The following is a 24,916-nucleotide window of genomic DNA, read 5'->3' as shown; positions in this document are numbered from 1 at the left end:
GCGCGTGTGAATATATATATTTGTTAAAATACTTTATTCTCCATAATAAAACATACTGCTCTCTAAATTATTTCTTCCATGTATGAAACTTAATTATCAGGTGACAATTTCAAAACCTACATTGTTGTATGACAAGAGAGGAAGCCAGATCTTGTCGTGCATGCGTCAGATGTAAAGAAGTAATATGAAGGGAACATTATCTGACACCCCAGTAAATAATGTGCCTAAAATCACTTGATTTAATATAACCCATTTAGGCTCAGACTTAAATGCATTTAAATATCTGAATTCTACGCCGGCTTAAATGGCCTCACTGATATTATGTGACGTCATTAGTAGTCGTGGGTTTCCTCCGGGGTGTACCCAATTTCCTCCCACCATATAAGTGAAAAATTCTTGGAAACGGGGTAAAGCACTCCGTGTTGAAATTGATAAATTGAGGATATTGCACAGTGGAGGTTGGATATCCTAAATACCGTGGGTTATCATTTCCACCTCTCAGTGGAAAAATGTTTATGATATTCAACCTCCACTGTGCAATATTCTATTTATTATTTATATTTTAGCTGAAGACATTCACAGACTTCGGTATATAGCGTGACGCGCACATGTCTTCTTGTATGACGTCGTGTCTTGTTGCGTGACATAATAAATGTTAAAGTTTTTTTGTTTTTAGCTAATTCTGCTTAAACCATGGGTTTTTGCTACTATTTATGCATTTACATGAACACCTAGAATAAAACCCTGACTGAGGTAAATTGAGGCCGTATTTCACCGGTTACCTGGGACCATTTGCCAGCCATCACACTGTCGTCACTGCTCTGTTTTTGTATCTCTGTGCTGTGCGTCTTAATTATATTCTAAAGTTTAACAGTTACATATATACAGCGGATGGCATTATAAACTTTACGATTTTACTTTATTGTCGATTTAACGGTAACTAACGGTAGAACGTTCATAGACAAGGCTCATACTTTGTGAAAGGTGACTATCTGGGCTATTCTAAAATAACTGTAATCAATCGATTGGATTTGTGCTGATAAATATTTGCCAAAATCTGCTGTATAACCTCTGTAATATCCAGACAAAAGTGAAGAATTCCCTGTCACGATGTCGACGCCAGACAAAAGTGAAGAATTCCCTGTCACGATGTCGACGCCAGACAAAAGTGAAGAATTCCCTGTCACGATGTCGACGCCAGACAATGTAAATATTGTCCATAAATCGTAAGAGTTCAAAATATATCATGCTATTCAGATAGTCGTTTTAAAAAGCGACAGGTATCAGTAGAAACAAATTAATGACGGTGTCTTATAGTTTTAGTATTTTACCTTTGATTATAATCACGAATATATGACCGATATACTAAAAAATGTGGCTTTGATCTTCAAGTCGTCACTGATTCCTTTAATATTTTCTGGTAACCCGTTGTGCATTATGCATATTGCACCATGTTTATTGTTGTTGTTGTACATGGGAAAATAGTGCATTCAGAACATGACGAGCCTTCAGTACTGGGAAGGGCGTAAAAAAGCTAAATCTCGTCACAGACGTACGTGTATATGACAAATTTACGGTTTTCAATATAGTGAACAATCCACTTCATTTGAGTCCCAAACAATGGAACCAATAAAATACAATGCCAGAAACCTATACGCTAATCACGCAGTTGTTTTGCCCATATAGCTTGAAGGAAGAATCCACCTTTATATAAAGAAGACATCATCTAAAAGACGTTCTGATTCCGGCTATGGGTTTCATGATTGTGTTTTACATTTTATTTTTACAGTGAATAAAATTCAAATAGAGACTCGGGTTCTGGGGTGGACTTTTTGAGCCATATTGGACAACCTGAAGCAAAAAGACGTCGACGATTGTTTTTTACCCGTTGAACACGCAGATTCCTATATTACCATATTCAAAACCAATATACATGGAGTAAAAATCTACATCTGTATTTTATATAGACAAATAGGAGTTAGAGATGTTTTAAAGTTTAAAAAGCACCTGTAACTTCAATATGCTTCAGCGTATTCAATATGGCGCAGTAAGTCCACCACTGAGCATAAATACTTTTTTTACTGCTTTTGAATTTTGTTCAGTTTAAAAATTGTAAAAAAGATCATGGAAATCATATATGGAATCGTGGAATAATCTTAAAATTAAAAGTTAACTTAAAAGTGGTGGAAATACCTGAAAATGAAACATAGAATAAGGAATCGAAATCACCTCAGTCATAACATTTACCTGCAGCTTCCGGCAGTGGAGACATGCATCTTTATAACAGCACTCAAATTATGATCAAGTCGTGTGCAAACGGTATGGCACTCGTACCTTGCTGTAACACGCATACCCCTTTGGATGGTACAGTGATGTCATTTTCTAACCGTTGCTGAGGTCACCGGAGGTCAGAGAACTGGTTCGCTGCCTCATCATGGTGTGTAAAACGTTGACAGAATACAATAGTCACGTGCGACACAAATGATGAGCCTCAATCAACCGTGAACAATCAGTTCACATGCTGCTTTGCTACTTGTATTTCACGTGATATTTCGCCCACGGATTTGACGCTGTGGTCATGACTTGTGTGAGCCGGCACACAAGTACTGATACGTCACGGCACAGAACGCTACGTCACAGCACATAACGATGCGGTACGTCGTATTTTCTGTGTATATCTGTGCCAATAAAGCAATAAGCTAGTACACAAGTACTGCAGTGTCACCAACACCGATTAGTTCAGTTCACTGAACATTCATGACAATCGTCAGACTCCCCGAATTTTCAGCTCAACCCCTTATTTCAACTATTTTTAAGGATTTCATTTGTAGTCGATTTATCACACTGTCATATTGTCAGAATATATTGCTATTCACGGGATTTGGCCATACGAACCAGCGCTCAGAAACAAGACACTACTCCTGTTGGCCATCTCCACATACGCGCACAACCACAGAAACTTTCATCTCTGTTCGCACCAATGGCGTATCAGAATATAACAACAACATGTCTAGATATCGGAGTCTTTAGGTGGGGGTCCTCGATATGGACCTGGACACTGTCCACGACGAGCTCTGCGGCCCCTGCGACCCCCAGCTCACAACAGTTGCATGATTTATACCCGATACAGGACATTTCGTTTGTGTAAAAGTCACTTCCGGCCACGGAGGCGTAGAGAGAGGTTTTGTTGGAGGCACAGCGGTGAGTAACGCGGACTGTGTAGCGTTCCTTGGGTTTAGGATCGGACGGATCCACGACGATGTCCGTCAGTTTGACACCGCCGCCATTGTCGTCCAACACGAAGCCTTCCTCGTGATAAACCATGTTGCGGGTGATTCTAATCTCTGCGCCTTTCCCATTGAGGATCCGGCCGTCCGGGTAGACGACAACAGGCGAGACGAAAATCGGCTTGTCCGTATAGGAGTCCTCGTAGCTCTGAACATTGTCACAGTCCAAGAAGGCGTCGTCCTGTTGCTCTGGTGTAAAATCGATCGTCTTACAATGGGACTCGACCGCCTTAAACCCGGCCCTACATGTCTCAAGGACGTCCTGCACCTGGCGAGGGTCCGCGTTCGGGATAAACGCAAACCCGTTTGCTGTCGCGTTGCAAATTTTCTCCTCGTATACCTGGACTCTCGGCGACACTGAGGCGCAACTCCTTAAGGCCGCTTTTCCGATAGAGGAGCAGGCTTTAGCCAGGCTGTCTTTAGCCCTGGAGGCGGGGTTGTTGGGGATTTGAATGAAAAACACTCCCGGGGTTCTGGTGCGCATGGCACGATACTCCACAGACCCGTCCCACGTGCCGTTCTGGTAGTTCAGATACACATTGGCGAACACCTCGGCGAGTGGCTCCGGTACTTCACAACTGGCCACTCGGACAGGTATATGCAAATACTGACTGCGAGTTTCGGTTAACATTCTCCTGTCAAACGGAAAGTCACCTCTAAGGTGCCCCACCCCCACTTCACTCGTCTCTCTTCTCTTTCTCCTCCTTTTCCGCACATTCCCTTTCTTTTTCCCGGAACGCTGATTTTTTAACCGAACATCGATGTTGACCTGAGACGAACCATCGGGAGTCACGGCTTTGACGTAAATTCGATTTCGACGGAGCCATTTCAAATTCAGACGACTTCCGGTGGACGAGGTTATTCTCTTCACGCGATATCTTTTCCCCAGCGTGACGGATGTTTGACGTTCGTCTGTCTGGCGAACCTTCAAAGCATTAAGGGACCGGACAGATCCATCCGAAGACCGTTTCCCGTACAGATGGATGACTTCGCCGTCTGAAGTCTGGGTGGAGAGAAGACGCGTGTCGGCCGGGTTGATGTAAACCTTGTATTTGGTATATTCTTGATGTTCTGAAAAATTAACAAAAAGGATGATCACGTGCCGGAATGATTGGTAGATTGTTATTTGAACGTCATACTCAGTGATTTTTGACTTGTAAGAAGGGGCTACGTTATAAAGCTGTATGACAGAGGACTGGCCGGCGAAAACCACGGACCATTCACAAGTTATTGACGTACTTCTCATCCTTGCGACACATACAGATTTTCTCGTAGGTCAGTTTTCCTGACACCAAACTTCCCAGCGGAGGAGCAAAAGATGGTACCTGATTTGTGAGTGTGGTGTTTCATGTCGAGCATTTTCACCGCCATAATGGCTGCCTGACCGAGGGGGTTAGCACGCCTGAATGGCGGAATGACCAAAGACCTCCAATCAATGCGGCCGTACGTGGAAAGGTCTGCCAGCAACCTGCGGAAGGTCGTGGGTTTCCTGCGGGCTCTTCCCTGTTTCCTCCCACCATAATACTGGTCGCCGTCGTATAAGTGAAATATTCTTGAGTACGGCGTAAAACACAAATCAAATAAATGCACATTGGTGACGAAAAACACATCTGAGCAAAATTACATTCGGCTAGGTTTGCGCGCTTTCGACGAAAGAACCTTTTTGATGTTTTGTGCCAAAGGAAAACTACTTATAAAAGTAAAAGTTAAATATATAAAGCCTTTCACATATAAATTTGAATTATGATAAATGATGAGTGCTTCAGTTAAATTAAAGCTAAAACCTAAGTACTTCAGAAATGGATTTCCTCTGAGTTTATTTTGTCGATCATTTAAGGAGTGAGTAAGACTTACCACATCCGGGGCCGCTGTACCCCTCGTGACACTGGCACGAGTTCGTCTCGTCACAGACGCCTCTCCCCGAGCAGCAAAAGTCACAGCCTACAGAGTTTAAAGCAACAATAGCACCGGCCAAAGTTAGACATAATCATAGGAAGTATTTGAAAGGGAATTGCAGAATTGACAATGTTGAGAGTTCCACATAAGGGAGTAGACTGGCACGCTCTCAGCTCTGTGCGTATATCATACATACAATACAGTTTCTTCGACATGGCTTTCTAGTGAGGCAGCGCTGTTAATATGTCGGCATTGCGGCCGGCATGATACAAGCCGGCATGATACAAAGAGACAGATATGACCCTGAACATGTCGAAAGCAGCCCTGAATCTATAAAAATAAACGATATCGGTATTGAAAACATATTGAACAGTTTGCTATGGATGTTTCTTTTTCATGGAGTTTGTGTATTGATACTTCATTGTGAATTGCTATGCATTCTAACAGAATTCTACTGACACACAAGTGGAGGTTTTGTATGCCGAAGAATTAGGCCTACCGGGCGTCGAGGGTTTATTGGATGCTGAGAGATTACCGGATGATCACCGTCATCTTAAGCCCCGTCCAGACTGTCATCTTCATTCAACAACACTCAACACCATCAAACGTTGTTGAATCGGAAATGTGCATGCGTATTTTTGGTCAACAAGTTAAGTCAAGCTGAGAGAATTTAGTCAGTCAGGGCGCATGTAGAAATAACATGACACGTGACCTGGGCAAAATGGCGGCACCATAGGTGAAAGAGTGAAACTCGTCTCACGATGAGACGGTTTCACTGATGCAGGAGTATGAAAAATATCTTTGCCTGTACAACACTCTAAAAATTACAAAGACAGGGACAAAAGAAAATCATTGTGTTTCATGCACTGTAGAGAAAGATGGAAATTTCCCTCCAATTTATCGACAGTTTGTTAAAAAAAAACACACACACCTCAACATACGACAACAGTGTTGGAAGATGCTGACCTATCTGATTTGTAGCATTGAGTCGACTAAAGTTGTACAATGTTGGACAATCTGGACGGGGCTTAGTTAAATATTCCCATGCATAAAGTTTGACAGCGATTAAATAAATTAATTAAATGAATTAAAAGAAATACATCCTATCACGTGCCATTTCTTTAATTACATCACGAGTAAAGTAAATTTCTAGTATACATCCTTTTAATCTTTTGTAAATTGAGCGTTCATTCATTATTTCTTAAAGAATGCGAAGAGAAACAACGAAAATGTCGCCGTGACCCATTACAGTTGTACACGTGTTGTCTAAACATCATGTTCCTGCTCAGTTATGGACCCCACAGTTTCCTGGGCATGTTGATGGTTTTCGGTGGAAAGCTTCTGGGTAGTTAGGTCGAAAACAGCGACCTCAAGAGAAACGAATGTTGCTATATTTGTGTTCTCTTGGGATGTCAGTCACAGTGTTAAAACTGTAGTCATTCGTTCGTCGCGATTTTTTCGACTAGTGGTTAGAAGCGCGTGCCTTTCAACAGGGACCAATCAAATCAATAAATAAATGAATCAATATAAGAGATGAAGTATCGATCCTATTTTCATTACGGATAAATACTGAAGGGCTTGTCGAGTACCACTTACCAGTAAAAAACGACAGTTCAAATAAAACAAGTCTTGCGGGTATTTGATCCCGCTAAATGTTTAACCTCCATTTATCTTCCATTATGTACACATATCGGTTGAAAGCATTATGGTAAAATAAATAAAAAATTTTCAGATATTATTTACCAATCGGGAAAATTTATTAATTTTGGATGAGAGAAGTTCTGACAAAGATGTAGTGTGTGTGGAGATTTCTGTGATCAACTTACCTAGTGACACCCTACTGTTATTACCTGAGTCTGACGTCGCTGAAAATATAGTGAACAGATTTTGCTTTTAAGAACTCATCCCAGTAGCGTTCATGTTTATTGGTGATGAAAAAAAACCAACAAAGACAAGGGGATGCCCGGAGTAAAACACCGCTCTTGGCCGGGTATCTAACAAATCTCCTGATTCAAATCTGCAGGCAAACAACCTAGAGCTGGATTCGAACCTCAGATCTCATTGTTCAGGGGAGCTAATCCGTTAGGGCGTGAAGAGCCTTTTATGGTCAAGTAGGTTACTCTAAGCAACTTCAAAAGAGTTAGAATTGAGTAAGAAAGCGTCCACGCAATAAAACCCTGCATACTTAATGGTCATCTAACACCAAGTGGCGTTATTTACGTTCCAATTGTGAAACCTTGAACTCCTGTATTAAGTGGAGGAGACTTTGGAATGTATACACACCTTAACATTTGAAAAGGAAAACCATATAGCTGTTAAGACTTAACCATCAAAAAAAAAAGCCATCATATTTTGCAATGAGTTACTCGTGCTAAAAGTCTCACAGGCTTGTGTTAAAACCATACAGCCAAGTGAGTCATCTTGATTTTTTTTTTTTTTTTTTTTTTTTTTGATTGGTGTTTTACGCCGTACTCAAGAATATTTCACTTATACGACGGCGGCCAGCATTATGGTGGGTGGAAACCGGGCAGAGCCCGGGGGAAACCCACGACCATCCGCAGGTTGCTGCCAGACCTTCCCACATACGGCCGAAGAGGAAGGCAGCATGAGCTGGACTTGAACTCACAGCGACCGCATTGGTGAGAGGCTTCTGGGTCATTACGCTGCGCTAGCGCGCTAACCGACTGAGCCACGGAGGCCCCTGAGTCATTTTGAGTTAGTCTGAATGACGATACACACAATTATGTGGATGTGCATTTTTGTGACAATTTACGACTCGTACACAAAGCAATTTTCGCGATATGCTGGTTTTTACGCTCATGTCGTGTAAGCTATATATTTACCGGTTTGCCTGGTGGCCGAGGCGAAACATTCCAGCGGAGTTCGGGTATGGGTCAGGGCGGGATCCACCTCGATCTCCCCGTCGGCTACGCGCAGGCTGACCGCCTGGAACACAAACGCCCTGTGAGCGGGAGAAAGAAAACAACCAACGTAAGTATAACACATATAACTTCACCTGAAAAAATACAGTTAATTGGGGAAAACAGTAGGCCTATAGTTACACGCCTTGTAACAAGGATAAATGGCGTATTTCGGTCGCCTGATCCCAAAGCATACATGTGTTCAGCTGTGGACTGTACATATTAATACTGTAACACGCGGTAGACCCTAAGTGTATAATCGGCTGCGCGTTGTACATATTAATACTGTAATACGCCAGAAACCTTTAAAAGTGAATTCGGCTGCGGACTGTACATTTCAATACGGTAACACGCGGTAGGCCCAAAGTGCACTCGGCTGTGGGCTGTATACGTTAATACTGTAACACGCGGTAGACCCTAAGTGTATAATCGGCTGCGGGCTGTACATATTAATACTGTAATATGCCAGAGACCTTTAAAAGTGTATTCGGATTAGGACTGTACAGTTCAATACTGTAACACGCGGTAGGCCCAAAGTGTATATTCAGGTGTGAACTGTACATGTTAATACTGTAACGCGCAGTAGACCCTAAGTGTATATTCGGTTGCGGACTGTACATTTCAATACTGTAACAAGCGGTAGACACAAAGTGTAATCGTCTGCGGACTGTACACGTTAATACTGGAACACGCGGTAGGCCCAAAGTGTAATCGTCTGCGGACTGTACATTTTAATACTGTAACACGCAGTAGGCCCTAAGTGTATTCGGCTGCGGACTGTAAATTTCAATACTGTAACACGCAGTAGGCCCTAAGTGTAATCGGCTGCGGACTGTAATTTCAATACTGTAACACGTGGTAGGCCCAAAGTGTATTCGGCTGCGGACTGTACATGTCAATACTGTAACACTTGGTAGACACTAAGTGTATTCGGCTGCGGACTGTACACGTTAATACCGTAACACGTGGTAGACCCTAAGTGTATCTGGATGCGGACTGTACCTGTTAATACTGTAATACGCAGTTGACCCTATGTGTATGCGGCTGTGGACTGTACATCACTTTACGTATTTTTTACTGTAACACGTGGTAGGCCCTAAGTGTCTTCTACTGCGGACTGTAAATGTTAATTCTGTAACACGCAGTAGGCCCTAAGTGTATTCGTCTGCGGACTGTACACGTTAATATTATAACACGCAGCAGACCGTTAGAAGTGTAATCACGATGCGGACCTAAGTCAGGTAGTTTATCAGGCAACTAGCGAAGGGCGGTGGTTTCACTCAATCTCTGTCCGGTTCCATCCATCTGCCATCACACGGATGAAAATTCTTGCGTTTGGTAAAAATGCCAGTCAGATAAAGTATATAAATAGTTGTTTCTTATTGGACATACTTTGAATGCGTTGATTGCGCGAGTTGATACGAATAACGTTAGTTATAACAGTTACAATTTCGTAGTTACAATAATACAACCTATGGGTTGTAAAGAAGTGTTGACAGGAGGGCTTCTTGATGGAAGGCAGGAGCAAAGAATGGCCGTTTACCTGTTGGGAAGACATACGTTGTAGAGCATCCTACATCCAGATTGTACCTTGTTATTATCACGTTGGAAACCATTTACTTTCCCCAAGATTAAACACGTTCTTGCCACGCAATATTGCCGAAATAGCGTTGGGCTATAATCATTCAACCATTTGACCATTCATTCTGGACTACACGCGCGGGTACCTAGGATGAAATCTGACTTTAGCAGATGAGTCCGTCACCACCTTCCACGCAGGAACAAAATAATTTGCTCAAAGTTCCCATTCCTCGGCTCATCCAATGATATACCTAACCAAGGTTGTAATGTTTCCCGCCTAAAGGAATTCTGGTCCAAGCTTTGTAGTATAGTGTTCATTGTTATTTCTGCTTTATATTTAGGTCTATAAATGCTAACGCAGTAGAAAAAATTTTTTGTGTGGCTGTTGTCTAGTGGTTAGAGGCACTGACTATCAATCGATGTTAAATACCAGACGTGGGTTCAAAACCGGTCTTGGACATGAAATTTGTACACTGCCTCTCTCTCATCACTTGTGGGAGTTTATAATACGCAGTGACTGACGGTCATGTGCTTTTTCCTGCTCTGTCTAGCCTTTGTTGAAAACGACACCAATATTGTGTGCACATCTGCAAGTCACATGAGAGAAAAGTTCGTCAGTAACTTGCCAAGGGTCGGTAGCACTCCAGTTTCCTTCTCTCACCATGCCGTATAAGTGGAACATTACCAGAAGACACGGCTTGGACTGGAGTCGCCCATTGTGCTGGTAACGGTTCTTCATTGACTTGCGAAGTTTCTACAGCCGTCTTATTTTGCGTTATGATAAATACACAACCGCACGTATTGATCATAAATGTGTAGATTGTAAGGATAACAGCACGTCACACAGCTTCGGGACGTGTGACACTGTTGTAGGTCACGTGCACTTCGAGGGCGTTAACAAAGGTCGCGATGGCTGTGGGGTGTTATGGTGCAGTTAGAGTGAACTGCGACGTGTTGTCGCAATGGGATTTTTTTTAGTTTATAGGCCGTTGCGCTCAGATTTGTCTTTGCATTTTTCGCGAGCTCTGTATGACTCACATCTTAATGTTCCACATTACCTATTCTACACAACCGCTGAATAACACCAAAGTATACTTCTTTTAGCTTGCTGCCTATACACAGCACTGCGGTAAGTAAGAAGGTCTGCCAGCAACCTGAGGATGGTCGTGGGTTTCCCCTGGGCTGTGCCCGGTTTCCTCCCACCATTATGCTGGCCGCCGTCGTATCTAAAATATTCTTGAATATGGCGTAAAACACCAATGAAATAAATAAATAAATAAATATACACCGCATGTCGCCCATGGCCTCATCATGACGTCACCCATGACGTCACCCATGGCTTTAACATGCAGTCTCGCTCGTGGAAAGAAGCCTACAGAGTATATTAACATTATGTATTGAGAAGGTACTCTAACTGCATTATCTTTAAAATATGGACATTCGACATATCGATATGAATAGCGCATGGGGCGTTACGTGTCACTGAGGAAATGCAATTTTGATAAGCGCGTAAGTGAGTAATTTTACAGATAACTGAAAATAGCTGATTGTTAAAAGAGATTTTAGGCCCTGTTGGGAGAAAGTGTCATTTCACTGAACAGGCATTCCCTGCAAAAAATGCAGATAAGAAATGTATCAAACTTCACATAAATGTCTAATTGGTCCTGATGCACCAATCAAAATCAAGCAAAATGTGTTACTGGAAGAAAGCTAACCATTAAGTGAAATACAATAATTAAAATAAGTAGTTATGCTCACTCTGGAACAAGGACGGTTACAGCGGCATCTTTGTCCACCAGTAGCCTTGTGTCCACCAGGGATCCGCCAGGATCGCGGACCAGCCAGATTAACAACAATGCCACAACATTACCCCATCTCCCACCGGAACCTGACGGCCACATCGTGGTGATAAGCACAGTGGCTATCAGCGGAAGTGACGTCACGTATAGACCAATCGCTCCGTTCACGGCCCCGTGAGCAGCGAATGACGGTTGTTTCTGAACAGACTTCACTGTGAGAAGAACAGTATCGGCGCTGCTATCAAGGGAGACTCGCACGTTGTCCAATTCTTGCGGTTCTGTGGCACGTGATGTTACACGGAACTGTAGGGTGTTGGAACTGTCGGATTTCCACTGGATCTTACCCTGCGGCGAAACAGAAACAAAATCATGTCATAACGACATCGAGACATCATCACGCAAATGTAACTGTTATCATTGAGCCCTTGTACGACTATGGGTCTAAAGCAGTATATAAAATCATGTAAGTTGTGATGATTTGTCATATTACATGATTAACGTACTGATCGATACTTTGATTGATGGACACTAGAACTTTGCATATGAGTGTAACAGAGCATGGTTTGCAAATACTTATAATAACAATATAACTTTATTTCAGATTTTCAGCCTATAGGAAGGGGATGAAAAACAGTAAGCGCCATGGAACCAGGAGACATATTTTGAACAATTATGGAACAGAGCCTTTCCGAACTGTCAGTCAAGAACATGCAATTGATCAATCATAAGCAGTATAATTGCAATTAGGCCAACCGGATGTTCCACACACTGGTTACAAAGGTACAATGGAATGAAAAGTAAAGTTGTCACGAGAAGGGGTAGTTCAATATATGTTGGACCTTTATATCAATAGGGGAGTTTCCAGTTCGAACTCTTTTATCATTTATGGTGTTAAGAGTAATACTGATATTCCTGATGATACTGTTAATCTAGATGGGTATTGTTTAGAAAGAAAGGACAGAGACAGATATGGAGGAGGGGTGGCAATTTATTGCAAGGAATCTTTTAATGTTACTAGACCTAAGGATTTAGAGAATGGCAATGAGATAATATGGATAATGGTGGAACAGAATAACAAAAGCGTGCTGATTGCATCATGTTACCGCCCACCTAACCAGCCGGCTCATATACGTGAGCTTTTTTTAAGTTAATCTGGCGGAAAATTTAACTTCGGTCTAAACAGAAAATCCCGATGTCATGTTAATAATGGGTGATTTTAATGATAGATGTCTACACTGGGAAAAATACCACGATATGAGCGAATTGACAATGAGCCTTTATGATATGGTAGCTGGGAAACATCTTTTTCAACTAATTAATTAACCCACTCGATATAGTGATAATGCTGCTTATGTATTGGACTTAATTATAACCGATTGCATTGGTTATGTAATTGACTACGGAGTTGCCTCACTAATGGCTAATCTCGACCATTGTACTATTTATTGTACCGTAAACATCTTATGTAACGTTAAACCAAAGGCTTTTTGTAAGATGTGTGGGACTTCAAATGTGCCGATTTGTATGGTCTGCGCAATCTTATCTCTGTTACACCATTTGATGCCGTTGGTAATATTTTCTCTCATGTTAATGACAAATTAATTTGTCTGGAACAGTTTGTTTTTTTTTCATGCTGCAAAGAATGTATTCCGAATAAGAAAGTCACTATTAGACCACGTGACAAGCCTTTAATGACCAACAATGTTCGGTGCAAGATACGAGTGAGGAGTCGTTGTTTCAAACAATACAAACGGAATAAGTCCGATGGGGATACGTTTCGATACTATATATCTAGAATAATGTTAAACGTCAAGCAATACTGCGTTACTCCACATGTTTAAAAGGTAAACTCTCCAACCCCCAGATGGATACAAAAACATACTGGTTGATAATGAAATCTCTACTAGGATCGAAAGCAAAACCGCCTATTCCTCCTCTTGCTGTCAATGGCTAAAACGTGTCAAATGACGTTGAAAAGGGGAATGAATTCTGTCAATTTTTGGCATCTCAGTCGCCCCCTGAATTTCAGAGTAAAGCTGGCAGAAGGACGGTGGATTGTTTGGCAACTCTAATTTTGGCAATGTTAGGTGCAACTGGTTTATCTACTAATATCCCTCACATCCTCATTGAAACAGCTCACAGGATGGTTAAAGAAATGCTGGATTGAGACAAAAACTAAAATTTAGTCCATCTTGCTATCTGTTTAGTGTAATGTACCAAATCATTTGTATGTAGTAATGAACATAGATAAGCTGTAAATGCATACACTCTAGGAAAACAGCTACCTGGCTTGAGTTCAGTGCAGTACATGCATTGTAGCGAATCAAGGTATCTAGCCTGAGTGTGCAGTGCTTACAGTGTAGCGAATCAGGTATCTGGCTTGAGTTCAGTACAGTACATGCAGTGTAGGGAATCAAGGTATCTAGCCTGAATCTGCATCGAATTAACCAGCATCAGGCAAAGAAAGCGGAGGAAAACAGAATTCCGCGAGATGAGATTTGTTTCTGGCTGTGATGTCAATATTATACATCCGTGAAGTGTTGGGTAATATCATTCAGCGCACATGGCTACAGCTCTCAACATCACGCGACTGGGAGATCCATGTGTGGCCTGACAGCGGAGACATGTCAGATCGACAAGCCTTGACGGATTGTCCTATCATGCATTGCATGACTGTGGTGCCTACGGAAATACCGAAATCTTGAGTAGGTTTACTTCGGGCACTCTAGGTTTCTTCTACCCATTTGTTGCCGTCGATCGTTGGAGAGAAACATTCTTGAGTACAATGTGAAACAAAATTCAATCACATAAATGAAATCAGTCTGACGTTATATATCTATAGGTTTATTTAATTCTCTACGAAATATTACGAAGTGTGCATACAGTAATGTTTATTTCATCTCTTCAGTGTGGTCTTGGCAGCTAACGACTGTTCTAGTTGTGTGAATACCCCATGAGGTTTATCACACTGGTACCCTTTGTGCGTAAAGTTATAGAATGTTCTGAACCTGCTGACTGTGTCGACTTCTAGAGAAGTCTGGTGCTTATGTATTTGAAGGTACCGAATGACAATCTGTGGAGTGAGGTTAATTTAAGTTAATTCTCCTTCAGGGCGCATCAGATTTTCTGATATAAGCAATGTTCCGCCTGTTTTATTTCATGACCTTTAGGAATGGAGTACTGTATTTGTTTATTTATTTATTACGTTGTACACCGTATTCAAGAATATTTCACTTATACAACTTGGGCCAGCATTATGGTGGGAGGAAACCGGACAGAGCCCTGGCTGCTGGAAGACCTTCTAACTACTGTATTTGTGTGGATATATTTAAAGTATATGTTGAGATATAAAGTCTGGACAGTTATTAAAATCTACGTCATTGATTTAATCAGATAACCAGCTTACCCCGAGGTCACATCTGAGAGCAGTTTGTATTTAGTGTGAGGGATCGTAACAGTTAAAATCAACTTTCGTGTTAAAAATTTGGCATATTCGTCATGCTTGAATAGCTTCTCGCCATTCAGTATATTGTGATATATATGTAACATAATTACGCTATATACTTGGATGCACATCACTGTCTTAAACATCAATGCTGGACCAAAGTCTGTATATTGTTTTAAATATAACTGCTTTCTAACTTCATATCTTAGATCGTGATTTGGACAATGGGGTATCTCTCCCTGTGCAATGGCAATTCGGGTCCAAGTCGGACTGGACAATGAACTCTTGTAAATACCAACAGTATTAGTTTGATGAAAAAAGGCAGAACTGGACAATAGACTGTACAGTTTGGACCTGAACCGCATAGGGCGGGGAATATTTCCCACTGGCTTAAGTGTCGGCCAGTTTCCTATAGCTTTGGCCCAGCTCAACAGGGTTTTCTCCGCATCCCCGATTGCACACTCATCAAATCATCTGTATGTGGAAATGAACATAGATAAGCTCTAATAATTTAAACATGTGTGAACGGACGGACGAAGTCTAACAGCGACTTACCGGAATTTGGACGTCAATCTTCAGCGATGTCCTCCCGGAAACTCCGTCTTCCGACTTAAACGTTTGTCTCCTCACATACTGTAAGCAATTACAGGAGACCGCCAGGGCGAGGAGAGTAACCAGGCCTGATTTCCACATCTTACCTGGAAACAATGAAATATTATTTATTATTGTGTGTGTCATTTTAAGCCACATTTTTGACTTACATCACAGCAGTTAGACATATGAGTGGAGGTAACCATCATGCTCGGAGCAACCCTCCGTGCTAGGTCAGGTGTTGTAAACCTCCGTGCCAGACCAGGGGCCACTTTCACAAAGCGACATTTTTTTTTGTACATTTGTCCTACGAATTTTGTACGTCACTATTAACGTACCATTGTCGCATGTAAGCGATATCTTACAATTACGAATCTTTTTGAAAGTGGCCCCAGGTGTTATAAACCTCCGTACTAGGTCAAGTGCATCGCCTCAAAAACATCAACCAATCAGTTAGTCAACCAGTCAATCAGTTCAATCAATCGATCCTGAATTTTGTAAGTTTTATACTCTATTAGCAGAGGTGGGACCACCGTGACCGAGAGGTTTAGCAAGGCAGCGTGGCGCAATGACCAGTAGCCTCTCAACGATGCGGGTCGATGTGAGACCGCCTGCGTATGGTCTTGGGTTCTCCCGGGTTCTGCTCGATTTCCTCTCACCATAATGTTGGTCCCTGCCGTATAAGTGAAATATTCTTGAGTACGGCGTAAAACATCAACGAAATAAATAAATATTAGCAGACGCCTGTCTGGATTTTCATTCGTCCAAGTCGTTGTTTTGCCCCATCTGATTGGCGTCTGACTGACGTGGTCACATGGTCTCTTTAGGCTGCGGCTTTCAGTCAGGAGGACTGTCCAGTGTCTGGTGAAAATGGATTTCCCGACCGTATGGGACAAAATTCTGACATTTGTACAAACCCTGGTGAAGATGGATTTCCCGAGCATATAGGACAAAACTCTGACACGTTTGTACAAACCCTGGTGAAGATGGATTTCCCGAGTATATGGGACAAAATTCTGACACATTTGTTCAAGCCCTGATGAAGATGGATTTCCCGAGCATAGGGGGCAAAATTCTGACACATTTGTACAAACATATATTGAAATGTTTTGATATATGTGTGCTTTGGTATAGGGAACAGCTTGTACTCACTGTCACCGCAGTATGTTCAACAGTTTTGATATGTTTGTATGAATTTATTTATTTATTTATTTGATTAGTGCTTTACAACGTACTGAAGAATATTTCACTTATACGACGGCAGCCAACATTATGGTGGGAGGAAACCGGGCAGAGCCCAGGGGAAACCCACGACCATCCGCAGGTTACTGGAAGACGTTCCCACGTGTTTGTGTGAAAGTATGTGAAGTTTTAACACATTTGTGCAAACATACAGAAACGGTTTTTATATACGTGTACCAAATTATGGTGAACAGTTTTGATGGACGTGCACTTTAATATAAGGAATAATTTTGAAGCACGCGCACTTTAGTATAGGGAACAGTTTTGATGGACGTGTACCAAGGCATGGGAAACAGTTCTGATGGACGTGTACCAAGGCATGGGGAACAGTTGTGATGGATGTGTACCAAGGCATGGGGAACAGTTTTGATGGACGTGTACCAAGACGTGTATTAAAGTATTAGAAACAAATTTGATAAACTTGTATTAAAGTATTAGAAACAAATCTAATACATTTGTCCCAAATAAACTAGACAGTATAGAGAGATTTGCATCAAAGCACGATGAACATTTCTGATACATTTGTACCAGTTGATGTGTAAGTTTCTCATAGCATCTGGATGGGTATATCCCCTAAATTACAATGATAAAACAGAATGAATGTGGTGATACAATTTTATCACTGAAATACATCATCTTCAGTACAACTCACACTCTGTTATATATATCAGCTGCGCAGTAGGAGAGATGGCATGTGCTTCTTAAGTGTACGAAGCTTGGCAATGATAGAGTTTGACATGTCAGACACATAGCTCCATATTTTTGTCATCTGCTGGATATTTATTTAACGGCAAACAGAAACGCGATCCGGCTGCGTATAGTATGAAGCGAAAAAAAAGTGCTATCTTTCCTTGTGGTAGATAGATGACCGATTTCCCCCGCGGCGAAATCAAACCGCATTTCACGGGAAAGAGGCTGGTTGTGCAGTAGCAGAAAGGGAGAAAATCCGAGACGGAACAACTGAATTACACCGAACTCCCCGCACCACAATCTGCCCCAGTCTCTCAGAACAACCGCTTTTACGTCATCACCACCACAAGAATGAGTTGCTAGAGCCATAATAAACAGGAAAGGGAAAAAAACAAGTCTTCCTAGAGTTTCAGATACCGCGGATTGTTTAATTTGCGAAAGAAACAAATCACTCTATAGCAATGCTGGAATGCCCACCATGCGTTCAGTCCAGTTATATGTAGGTTGTATTGATATGTCTTACTGTTTATGTAGTAAACATCGACCAAAAAAATTACATATAAACAAACACTTGCGAGATTGTATTAGACCACAGTATTTTTTCTGTATAACATGTCAAAAATTCAAGCTGGCTTGAGCGCTGTTTTGTCATATCATTTTGTCACCATGTAAACCTCCAAAGGGATGGGTTATATATGTCCCTCGATAGGGCTGAGTGTTTACACGTATACCTTAACGGCTTCAGCGCTCTCGCTGAAATGGACAAGTCACAACGTGTTTAACGCGTGAAATAGCGCGTGTCATATTTCAATTATTCGACCAATCGAATTTGATGAGCAGGGATGAAAACAAAACAATAAAACTACATGATATGTGGTGCCACATTGGAAATCAATATACATTCAATGAATGTAACACAAAAACAGCAAATCCCTCTATATAAAATCTATTCCGACAACTTGTCCCAATACGTATATTAACTCTTTCTACTAATCTGCTAACTTACAGGGTGGGGGTTCAAACCCCTAAAATGGCCGCCATTGCATAAGCGCAAAATTCTTCAGCATGATATTGATGCAGTTGTATATTTAGCTAGACATTGTCTGGAATACTCAAATAGAGAATAAATTACGACTGCATGCACAGAAGTACGGGTTTCTCTGTGTGAACAATGAGAAATTCACTATCCTAAGGTTAGAAAATATTTTGAAAGTTTCAGACATAAAAATCTTTGAAAAGGTAGAACATATAAAACATAAAACAGTGTGCATGTATATGATAAAATGAGCGCATACAGTCGCAAAAATTGTGAAATTACCTAAAGTCCACCTGTGCATGTAAACGCTGAATTCACGAAGTGGTGTACGTCAATGAGGTCTCCTCTGTTCTGCTGTATTTCTCGACGATCAAAATTTTTTTCACTCCGCCTGACATAGCATGTCTAAGTATACCTCAGGCACGACATTGGAGCCAGTTGGATTCTAAAAGCCTGCTATTGGTGACCGAGCTATTACCATTTAACTACTTGACCACAAAGAACCCTGCAAGATTCATACATAATCTCAATGCATTTGATGGATAAAATTTAAGTTTCTGTGAAACTCTGATAATGGCAAACCCAACCAACGAAGTTTTGTCGTAAATATCAGATAAAACAGGTGTATGAACTGAAATGAAATTTGCTCTTTCACACGTGAACTGGTTGAGGTTGTAGGATGTATCTAGCAGTGCATAACTTCTTATGTTAATCCTATGACAGGGTCCCGCTCGTAATCTCACTAAAGCTAGAGGTTTGTACCTGTTACTGGTGTTTATGTCCCTGGGGAGGAGAGGATATTTCCGACAAACACGTGCTCGGTATGCAGGCTTGAGCTTTCTGGGAAACACGTGTGGCAATATCGAAAGCTTGTCTGGCTGTAGTGGCCAGATGTCAAAGTAAGCAGACTTCGCAACGAGTCAGTACAGAAAGGCACATATTACAACTGACGAAGTTCGTTGGAAGGCGATTATTCTCATGCCCTGTCATATTTACAGGTCGCTTTTGACTAATTTATTTTTGTTGGAATACGTGCTAATATATAGGATAACAGCGTAGACACAGTAAGAAAAGAGCAACAACAACAGTGTGTTTGATGGTAATTAAAGACGTGTACAAGCGAGGAAACCCTGTCTTTTTTCAGTTTACTTCAGCTAGAGTTTTATTCTCGTGTAAATACTTCAAAATAATAACTGACAACTGATCGCTTGCGCAATAACTAAAGCACAATTAGTTGGGAAAAAACACGTACAGCTATGTTGATAGAGATTCATTAGATGTGGTGTAAAATTACCAAAAAAATGTTGGAATGTTGTCACACTAAAAATAACATAAACTAAGCAAGGACCGTTTTATAGGCCTATAGGACGACTGGCAGTTTTACGGGTGAAGGGAACTAGTGGTGGTAGTAAACCCCCGACTTTGGGCAGGTAACTTAAACAATTTAATACGTCTAACACGGCAGTGTTTGCTCAAGGCGTATGCTGTCACCACTTATTACCATCTTGCTTGACCAGAGAAATGTGGAAGGAGGGTGGTGACGGGGACAATGTGGAGAATTTCCAAATCCGAGGCTACGCTTTAACAAATCTGGCAACCATTAAACTTGGACAGAGCAATTCTTCTTAACATCTGTTAACGCCCGTAAAGTTTGTAAATCATTGCAGGCAGTTTCTAGCTTATCGCCCAAAACAAATACATTGCTCCAGCCAGTGAAAACAACGGTAAGCTTTTACCCTCAAAACACTGCCGTTGATGAGAAGACGAAGCCCAGTCTCGCGGGATTTCCACAAAGTTCTCGTGTAAACAGCCGGCTACTTGATTTGGTGAATGTCTGAAAATTAAGAATCCTTGGAGAGACGCGAAGCTTAGCGATACAGAGGACCAGGCCCATCGGGTAAAATTCTCGGCTGTGTGATGAACCGATGTTTGAAATGCCAGCTCTCCACGAATATGTCTCAAGGGTCCTGTTCTTGTTGTGAGTCTGGGAATTTTGCATAAGTGCCAGAAATTTTGGTAACTGATAACATCTTTTCTCAAAGACACTGTATTTATTTGGAATGACCAAGCTGTAGCTACTCGCACTCTTAACAAGCAAATATCAAAAACAAAAAGCAAAAGACATGTCTCAAAGAACCCAAAATGTACAAGTCTGAGTTGCATTTAAAATTCACGTACAAAAAAGTGTAGAAGAACGTAGAAAAATAACGCATGTTCGTTCAAAAGATCCGACTCATGTGCATTTCAAAAGGAAACCCACTATACAAAAAGAAGAGAAAAAAAGCTTCCAGTCCCATCAGTATTTTCGGCACAAAAAACTATGATACTACAAGACATGACGTTAATTACATGAAGTAAATTGTCTGAAAGCCACCTGTACGCGTTTCAAGAATTGAAAAGCAAAAGTGGATTTCATCTGTTCTAATATTTGCTACTAGATAATAAACAACGAATGCATAATCAACCAAAATTATGGACGTTCCGTGTCAATAAGCGCAAGGCCAGTTCCCAAAACTAAGATAGTATATAAAGTAAGAAATTAGGACGGATTCATAGAGAGAAAAAGAGAAGAAATCACAATTTTCAGTTATGTTGGAAAGACGAATGAATGAAATCAGTATCCAGATCGTGTAGCTTGTTAATACATAAGTTGTTGACAATCCAAACATGCATCGAAGTTGAGCTTTAATTACAACTGTTTCTGTAACCAACATGGCCACCTGATTCAACACGAGGGATAAGGTCGTGCTGAATTAGATCAAAATACGTGATTACAGTCACGTGATTTCTTTAGGTTAAAATCTGACACGCTGTAAAGCTTTCACCGTCTCACATTGGGCCGAGAGATAGACAGAAGTAAATAACATAAGTTCTGACGAGAGACATTTTAAGAATAAAGGCTTCTTAAACCCCCATTTTTTTCTTGTCAAAGGGTCTCAGCTATGAATAGCTAGATTCGGCGAATTTCTTGCTGAATGAGTTATTTAGGGACACAAAGTTTAAAACAAACAGGAATGAATGAACACAGAGTGAACTAGGTCACATTATTAACTTCAGTGTTTATTTGATCAACAGGTGTTAAGTGCGATTCTAAGATGCGGGTCTGTCTTTATGGCGAATCAAACCAACATCGTCGTGTGTAAGGTGTTAAGTGTGATTCTAAGGTGCAGGTCTGTCTTTATGGCGAATCAAACCAATATCGTCTTGTGTAAGGTGTTAAGTGTGATTCTAAGATGCAGGTGTGTCTTTATGACGAATCAAACCAACATCGTCTTGTGTAAGGTGTTAAGTGTGATTCTAAGATGCAGGTCTGTCTTTATGGCGAATCAAGCCAACATCGTCTTGTGTAAGGTGTTAAGTGTGATTCTAAGATGCGGGTCTGTCTTTATGGCGAATCAAGCCAACATCGTCTTGTGTAAGGTGTTAAGTGCGATTCTAAGATCTGCATCTCTATGGCGAGTCAAGCCAATGTTGTCGTGTGTAAGGTGTTAAGTGCCGATTCTAAGATGCGGGTCTGTCTTTATGGCGAATCACGGCAACATCGTCTTGTGTAAGGTGTTAAGTGTGATTCTAAGATGCAGGTGTGTCTTTATGGCTAATCAAGCCAACATCGTCGTGTGTAAGGTGCTAAGTGCGATTCTAAGATGCAGGTCGGTCTATATGGCAAATCAAGCCAACATCGTCTTGTGTAAGGTGTTAAGTGTGATTCTAAGGTGCAGGTCTGTCTTTATGGCGAATCAAACCAACATCGTCTTGTGTAAGGTGTTAAGTGTGATTCTAAGATGCGGGTCTTTCTTTATGGCGAATCAAGCCAACATCGTCTTGTGTAAGGTGTTAAGTGTGATTCTAAGATGCGGGTCGGTCTTTATGGCGAATCAAGCCAACATCGTCTTGTATAAGGTGTTAAGTGTGATTCTAAGATGCGGGTCTGTCTTTATGGCGAATCAAGCCAACATTGTCGTGTGTAAGGTGTTAAGTGTGATTCTAAGGTGCAGGTCTGTCTTTATGGCGAATCAAGCCAATGTTGTCGTGTGTAAAGTGTTAAGTGCGATTCTAAGATGCAAGTCTGTCTTTATGGCGAATCAAGCCAACATCGTCTTGTGTAAGGTGTTTAGTGTGATTCTAAGATGCGGGTCTGTCTTTATGGCGAATCAAGCCAACATCGTCTTGTGTAAGGTGTTAAGTGTGATTCTAAGATGCAGGTCTGTCTTTATGGCGAATCAAGCCAACATCGTCTTGTGTAAGGTGTTAAGTGCGATTCTAAGATGCGGGTCTGTCTTTATGGCGAATCAAGCCAACATCGTCTTGTGTAAGGTGTTAAGTGTGATTCTAAGATGCGGGTCTGTCTTTATGGCGAATCAAGCCAACATCGTCTTGTGTAAGGCGTTAAGTGTGATTCTAAGATGCAGGTGTGTCTTTATGGCTAATCAAACCAACATCGTCGTGTGTAAGGTGTTAAGTGTGATTCTAAGATGCAGGTCTGTCTTTATGGCGAATCAAGCCAATGTTGTCTTTTGTAAAGTGTTAAGTGCGATTCTAAGGTGCAGGTCTGTCTTTATGGCGAATCAAGCCAACATCGTCTTGTGTAAGGTGTTTAGTGTGATTCTAAGATGCGGGTCTGTCTTCATGGTGAATCAAGCCAATGTTGTCGTGTGTAAGGTGTTAAGTGCCGATTCTAAGATGCAGGTCTGTCTTTATGGCGAATCAAACCAACATCGTCGTGTGTAAGGTGTTAAGTGTGATTCTAAGATGCAGGTCTGTCTTTATGGCGAATCAAGCCAACATCGTCTTGTGTAAGGTGTTAAGTGTGATTCTAAGATGCAGGTCTGTCTTCATGGCGAATCAAGCCAATGTTGTCGTGTGTAAGGTGTTAAGTGCCGATTTTAAGATCCGGGTCTGTCTTTATGGCGAATCAAGCCAACGTCGTCCTCTCATAAGGTGTTAAGTGTGATTCTAAGATGCAGGTCTGTCTTTACGGCGAATCAAGCCAATATCTTGTGTAGTAAATCAGAATTAGAGTATAAAATAAACCATGATACGAAAGTGAAAGAATGCAGAGAAAAAGGCGATAACATGATGGATGATGCTAGAGTAACAGTGTGAAAGAAAATGATTTAGGCATGCTTATGGTGATTTTAAAACGAATTTTTCCCATCGTTACACTACAAAAAAAAGTAATAATGGTAGTTACTATAAGAATGGTACCTACTACAATACTGGTGGGTACTCCAAAAAAAGTAATTACTACAATAATGGTTGTTACTGCAATAATGGTAGTTACTGTAAGAATGGTACCTACTACAATACTGGTGGGTACTCCAAAAAAAAGTAATTACTATAATAATGGTAGTTACTGCAATAATGGTAGTTATTATAAGAATGGTACCTACTACAATACTGGTGGGTACTCCAAAAAAAGTAATTATTACAATAATGGTTGTTACTGCAATAATGGTAGTTACTATAAGAATGGTACCTACTACAATACTGGTGGGTACTGCAAAAAGAGTAATTACTACAATAATGGTTGTTACTGCAATAATGGTAGTTACTGTAAGAATGGTACCTACTACAATACTGGTGGGTACTCCAAAAAAAAGTAATTACTACAATAATGGTTGTTACTGCAATAATGGTAGTTACTATAAGAATGGTACCTACTACAATACTGGTGGGTACTCCAAAAAAAGTAATAACTACAATAATGGTTGTTACTGCAATAATGGTAGTTACTATAAGAATGGTACCTACTACAATAATGGTGGGTACTCCAAAAAACAGTAATTACTATAATAATGGTTGTTACTGCAATAATGGTAGTTACTACAAAAGTAGTAATTACAATGGTAATGGTAGATAGGCCTTCTACAATAATGGTAGTTACTACAATAATGGTAGTTACTACAATAATGGTAGTTAATACAACAATAGTAGTGCATACACTATCTGTGATAACATAGGCTCTTACCTCCACATACCAAGGGACAGTCACGTGAATCGGTAAATCATGTCAACCAGCTGTACATCTGCGTCAGCATCCGTCACCTTAAGGGTAGCCTACCCACTTCTTGACGCTGACATGTTGATCTGAACTGCCGGATAGAGAAGTAAAGCGGTATAGAATTAACTCTAATGTTAAACGAATCCTACTTATATACATGCGTTCCCAGACTGATACACAAAAGTCCCCGCTAGTTCTTAAAGCCACCGACAATACATCACGTGACCGCTGCCCGGCAATAGTCTGCTGTTATCAGGGGCCGGCTTGGCGATTGTCTGTAGTACAGGCTGAGTCCCGGCCAAGAGAGACATCCGGCGAGAAATTAAATATCCCTGGGTGTGTGTTTATCCAAGTCTGTAAAAGCTTACATTTTAGGGGTGTCCTCAGGACAAAAATGTGAAAAAATTCCGAGACAGTTCGAATAGTG

At 41.1% G+C, this 24,916-nt stretch overlaps 1 protein-coding gene across 3 annotated transcripts; it reads right to left on the bottom strand.

The window, feature by feature from the left end:
- Positions 1-13: 13 nt before the first annotated feature.
- Positions 14-24,643, bottom strand: LOC135479194 (uncharacterized). Of its 3 annotated transcripts, none has more exons than XM_064758978.1 (7): positions 24,457-24,643; positions 15,485-15,627; positions 11,444-11,829; positions 8,027-8,145; positions 7,010-7,048; positions 5,142-5,228; positions 14-4,358 (listed from the first exon to the last, which is right to left on the bottom strand). In XM_064758978.1, exons 2-7 carry the CDS (start codon positions 15,620-15,622, stop codon positions 2,989-2,991), a joined length of 2,139 nt encoding a protein of 712 aa, XP_064615048.1. In that variant the 5' UTR covers positions 15,623-15,627; positions 24,457-24,643; the 3' UTR covers positions 14-2,988. The 3 variants fall into 3 exon arrangements, with proteins under 3 accessions (XP_064615048.1, XP_064615049.1, XP_064615047.1); XM_064758979.1 differs by having other exon boundaries at positions 24,467-24,643; XM_064758977.1 differs by lacking the exon at positions 24,457-24,643 and adding an exon at positions 18,771-18,945.
- Positions 24,644-24,916: the final 273 nt, after the last annotated feature.

The sequence above is a fragment of the Liolophura sinensis genome, chromosome 12, assembly GCF_032854445.1.
Source record: "Liolophura sinensis isolate JHLJ2023 chromosome 12, CUHK_Ljap_v2, whole genome shotgun sequence".
Taxonomy (NCBI): Eukaryota; Metazoa; Mollusca; class Polyplacophora; order Chitonida; family Chitonidae; genus Liolophura; species Liolophura sinensis.
Note: the sequence above shows the minus strand (reverse complement) of the source record. Positions and strands in the feature narration are given on the sequence as shown.

Bases quoted from the DNA above. Each gene is read 5' to 3' on its own strand.
- LOC135479194 (XM_064758977.1), bottom strand. The intron at 7,049-8,026 runs GTAAATATATAG...CTATATTTTCAG, and splicing joins CTCGGCCACCAGGCAAACCG to CGACGTCAGACTCAGGTAAT. The intron at 4,359-5,141 runs GTAAGTCTTACT...TTAATTTTTCAG, and splicing joins GTACAGCGGCCCCGGATGTG to AACATCAAGAATATACCAAA.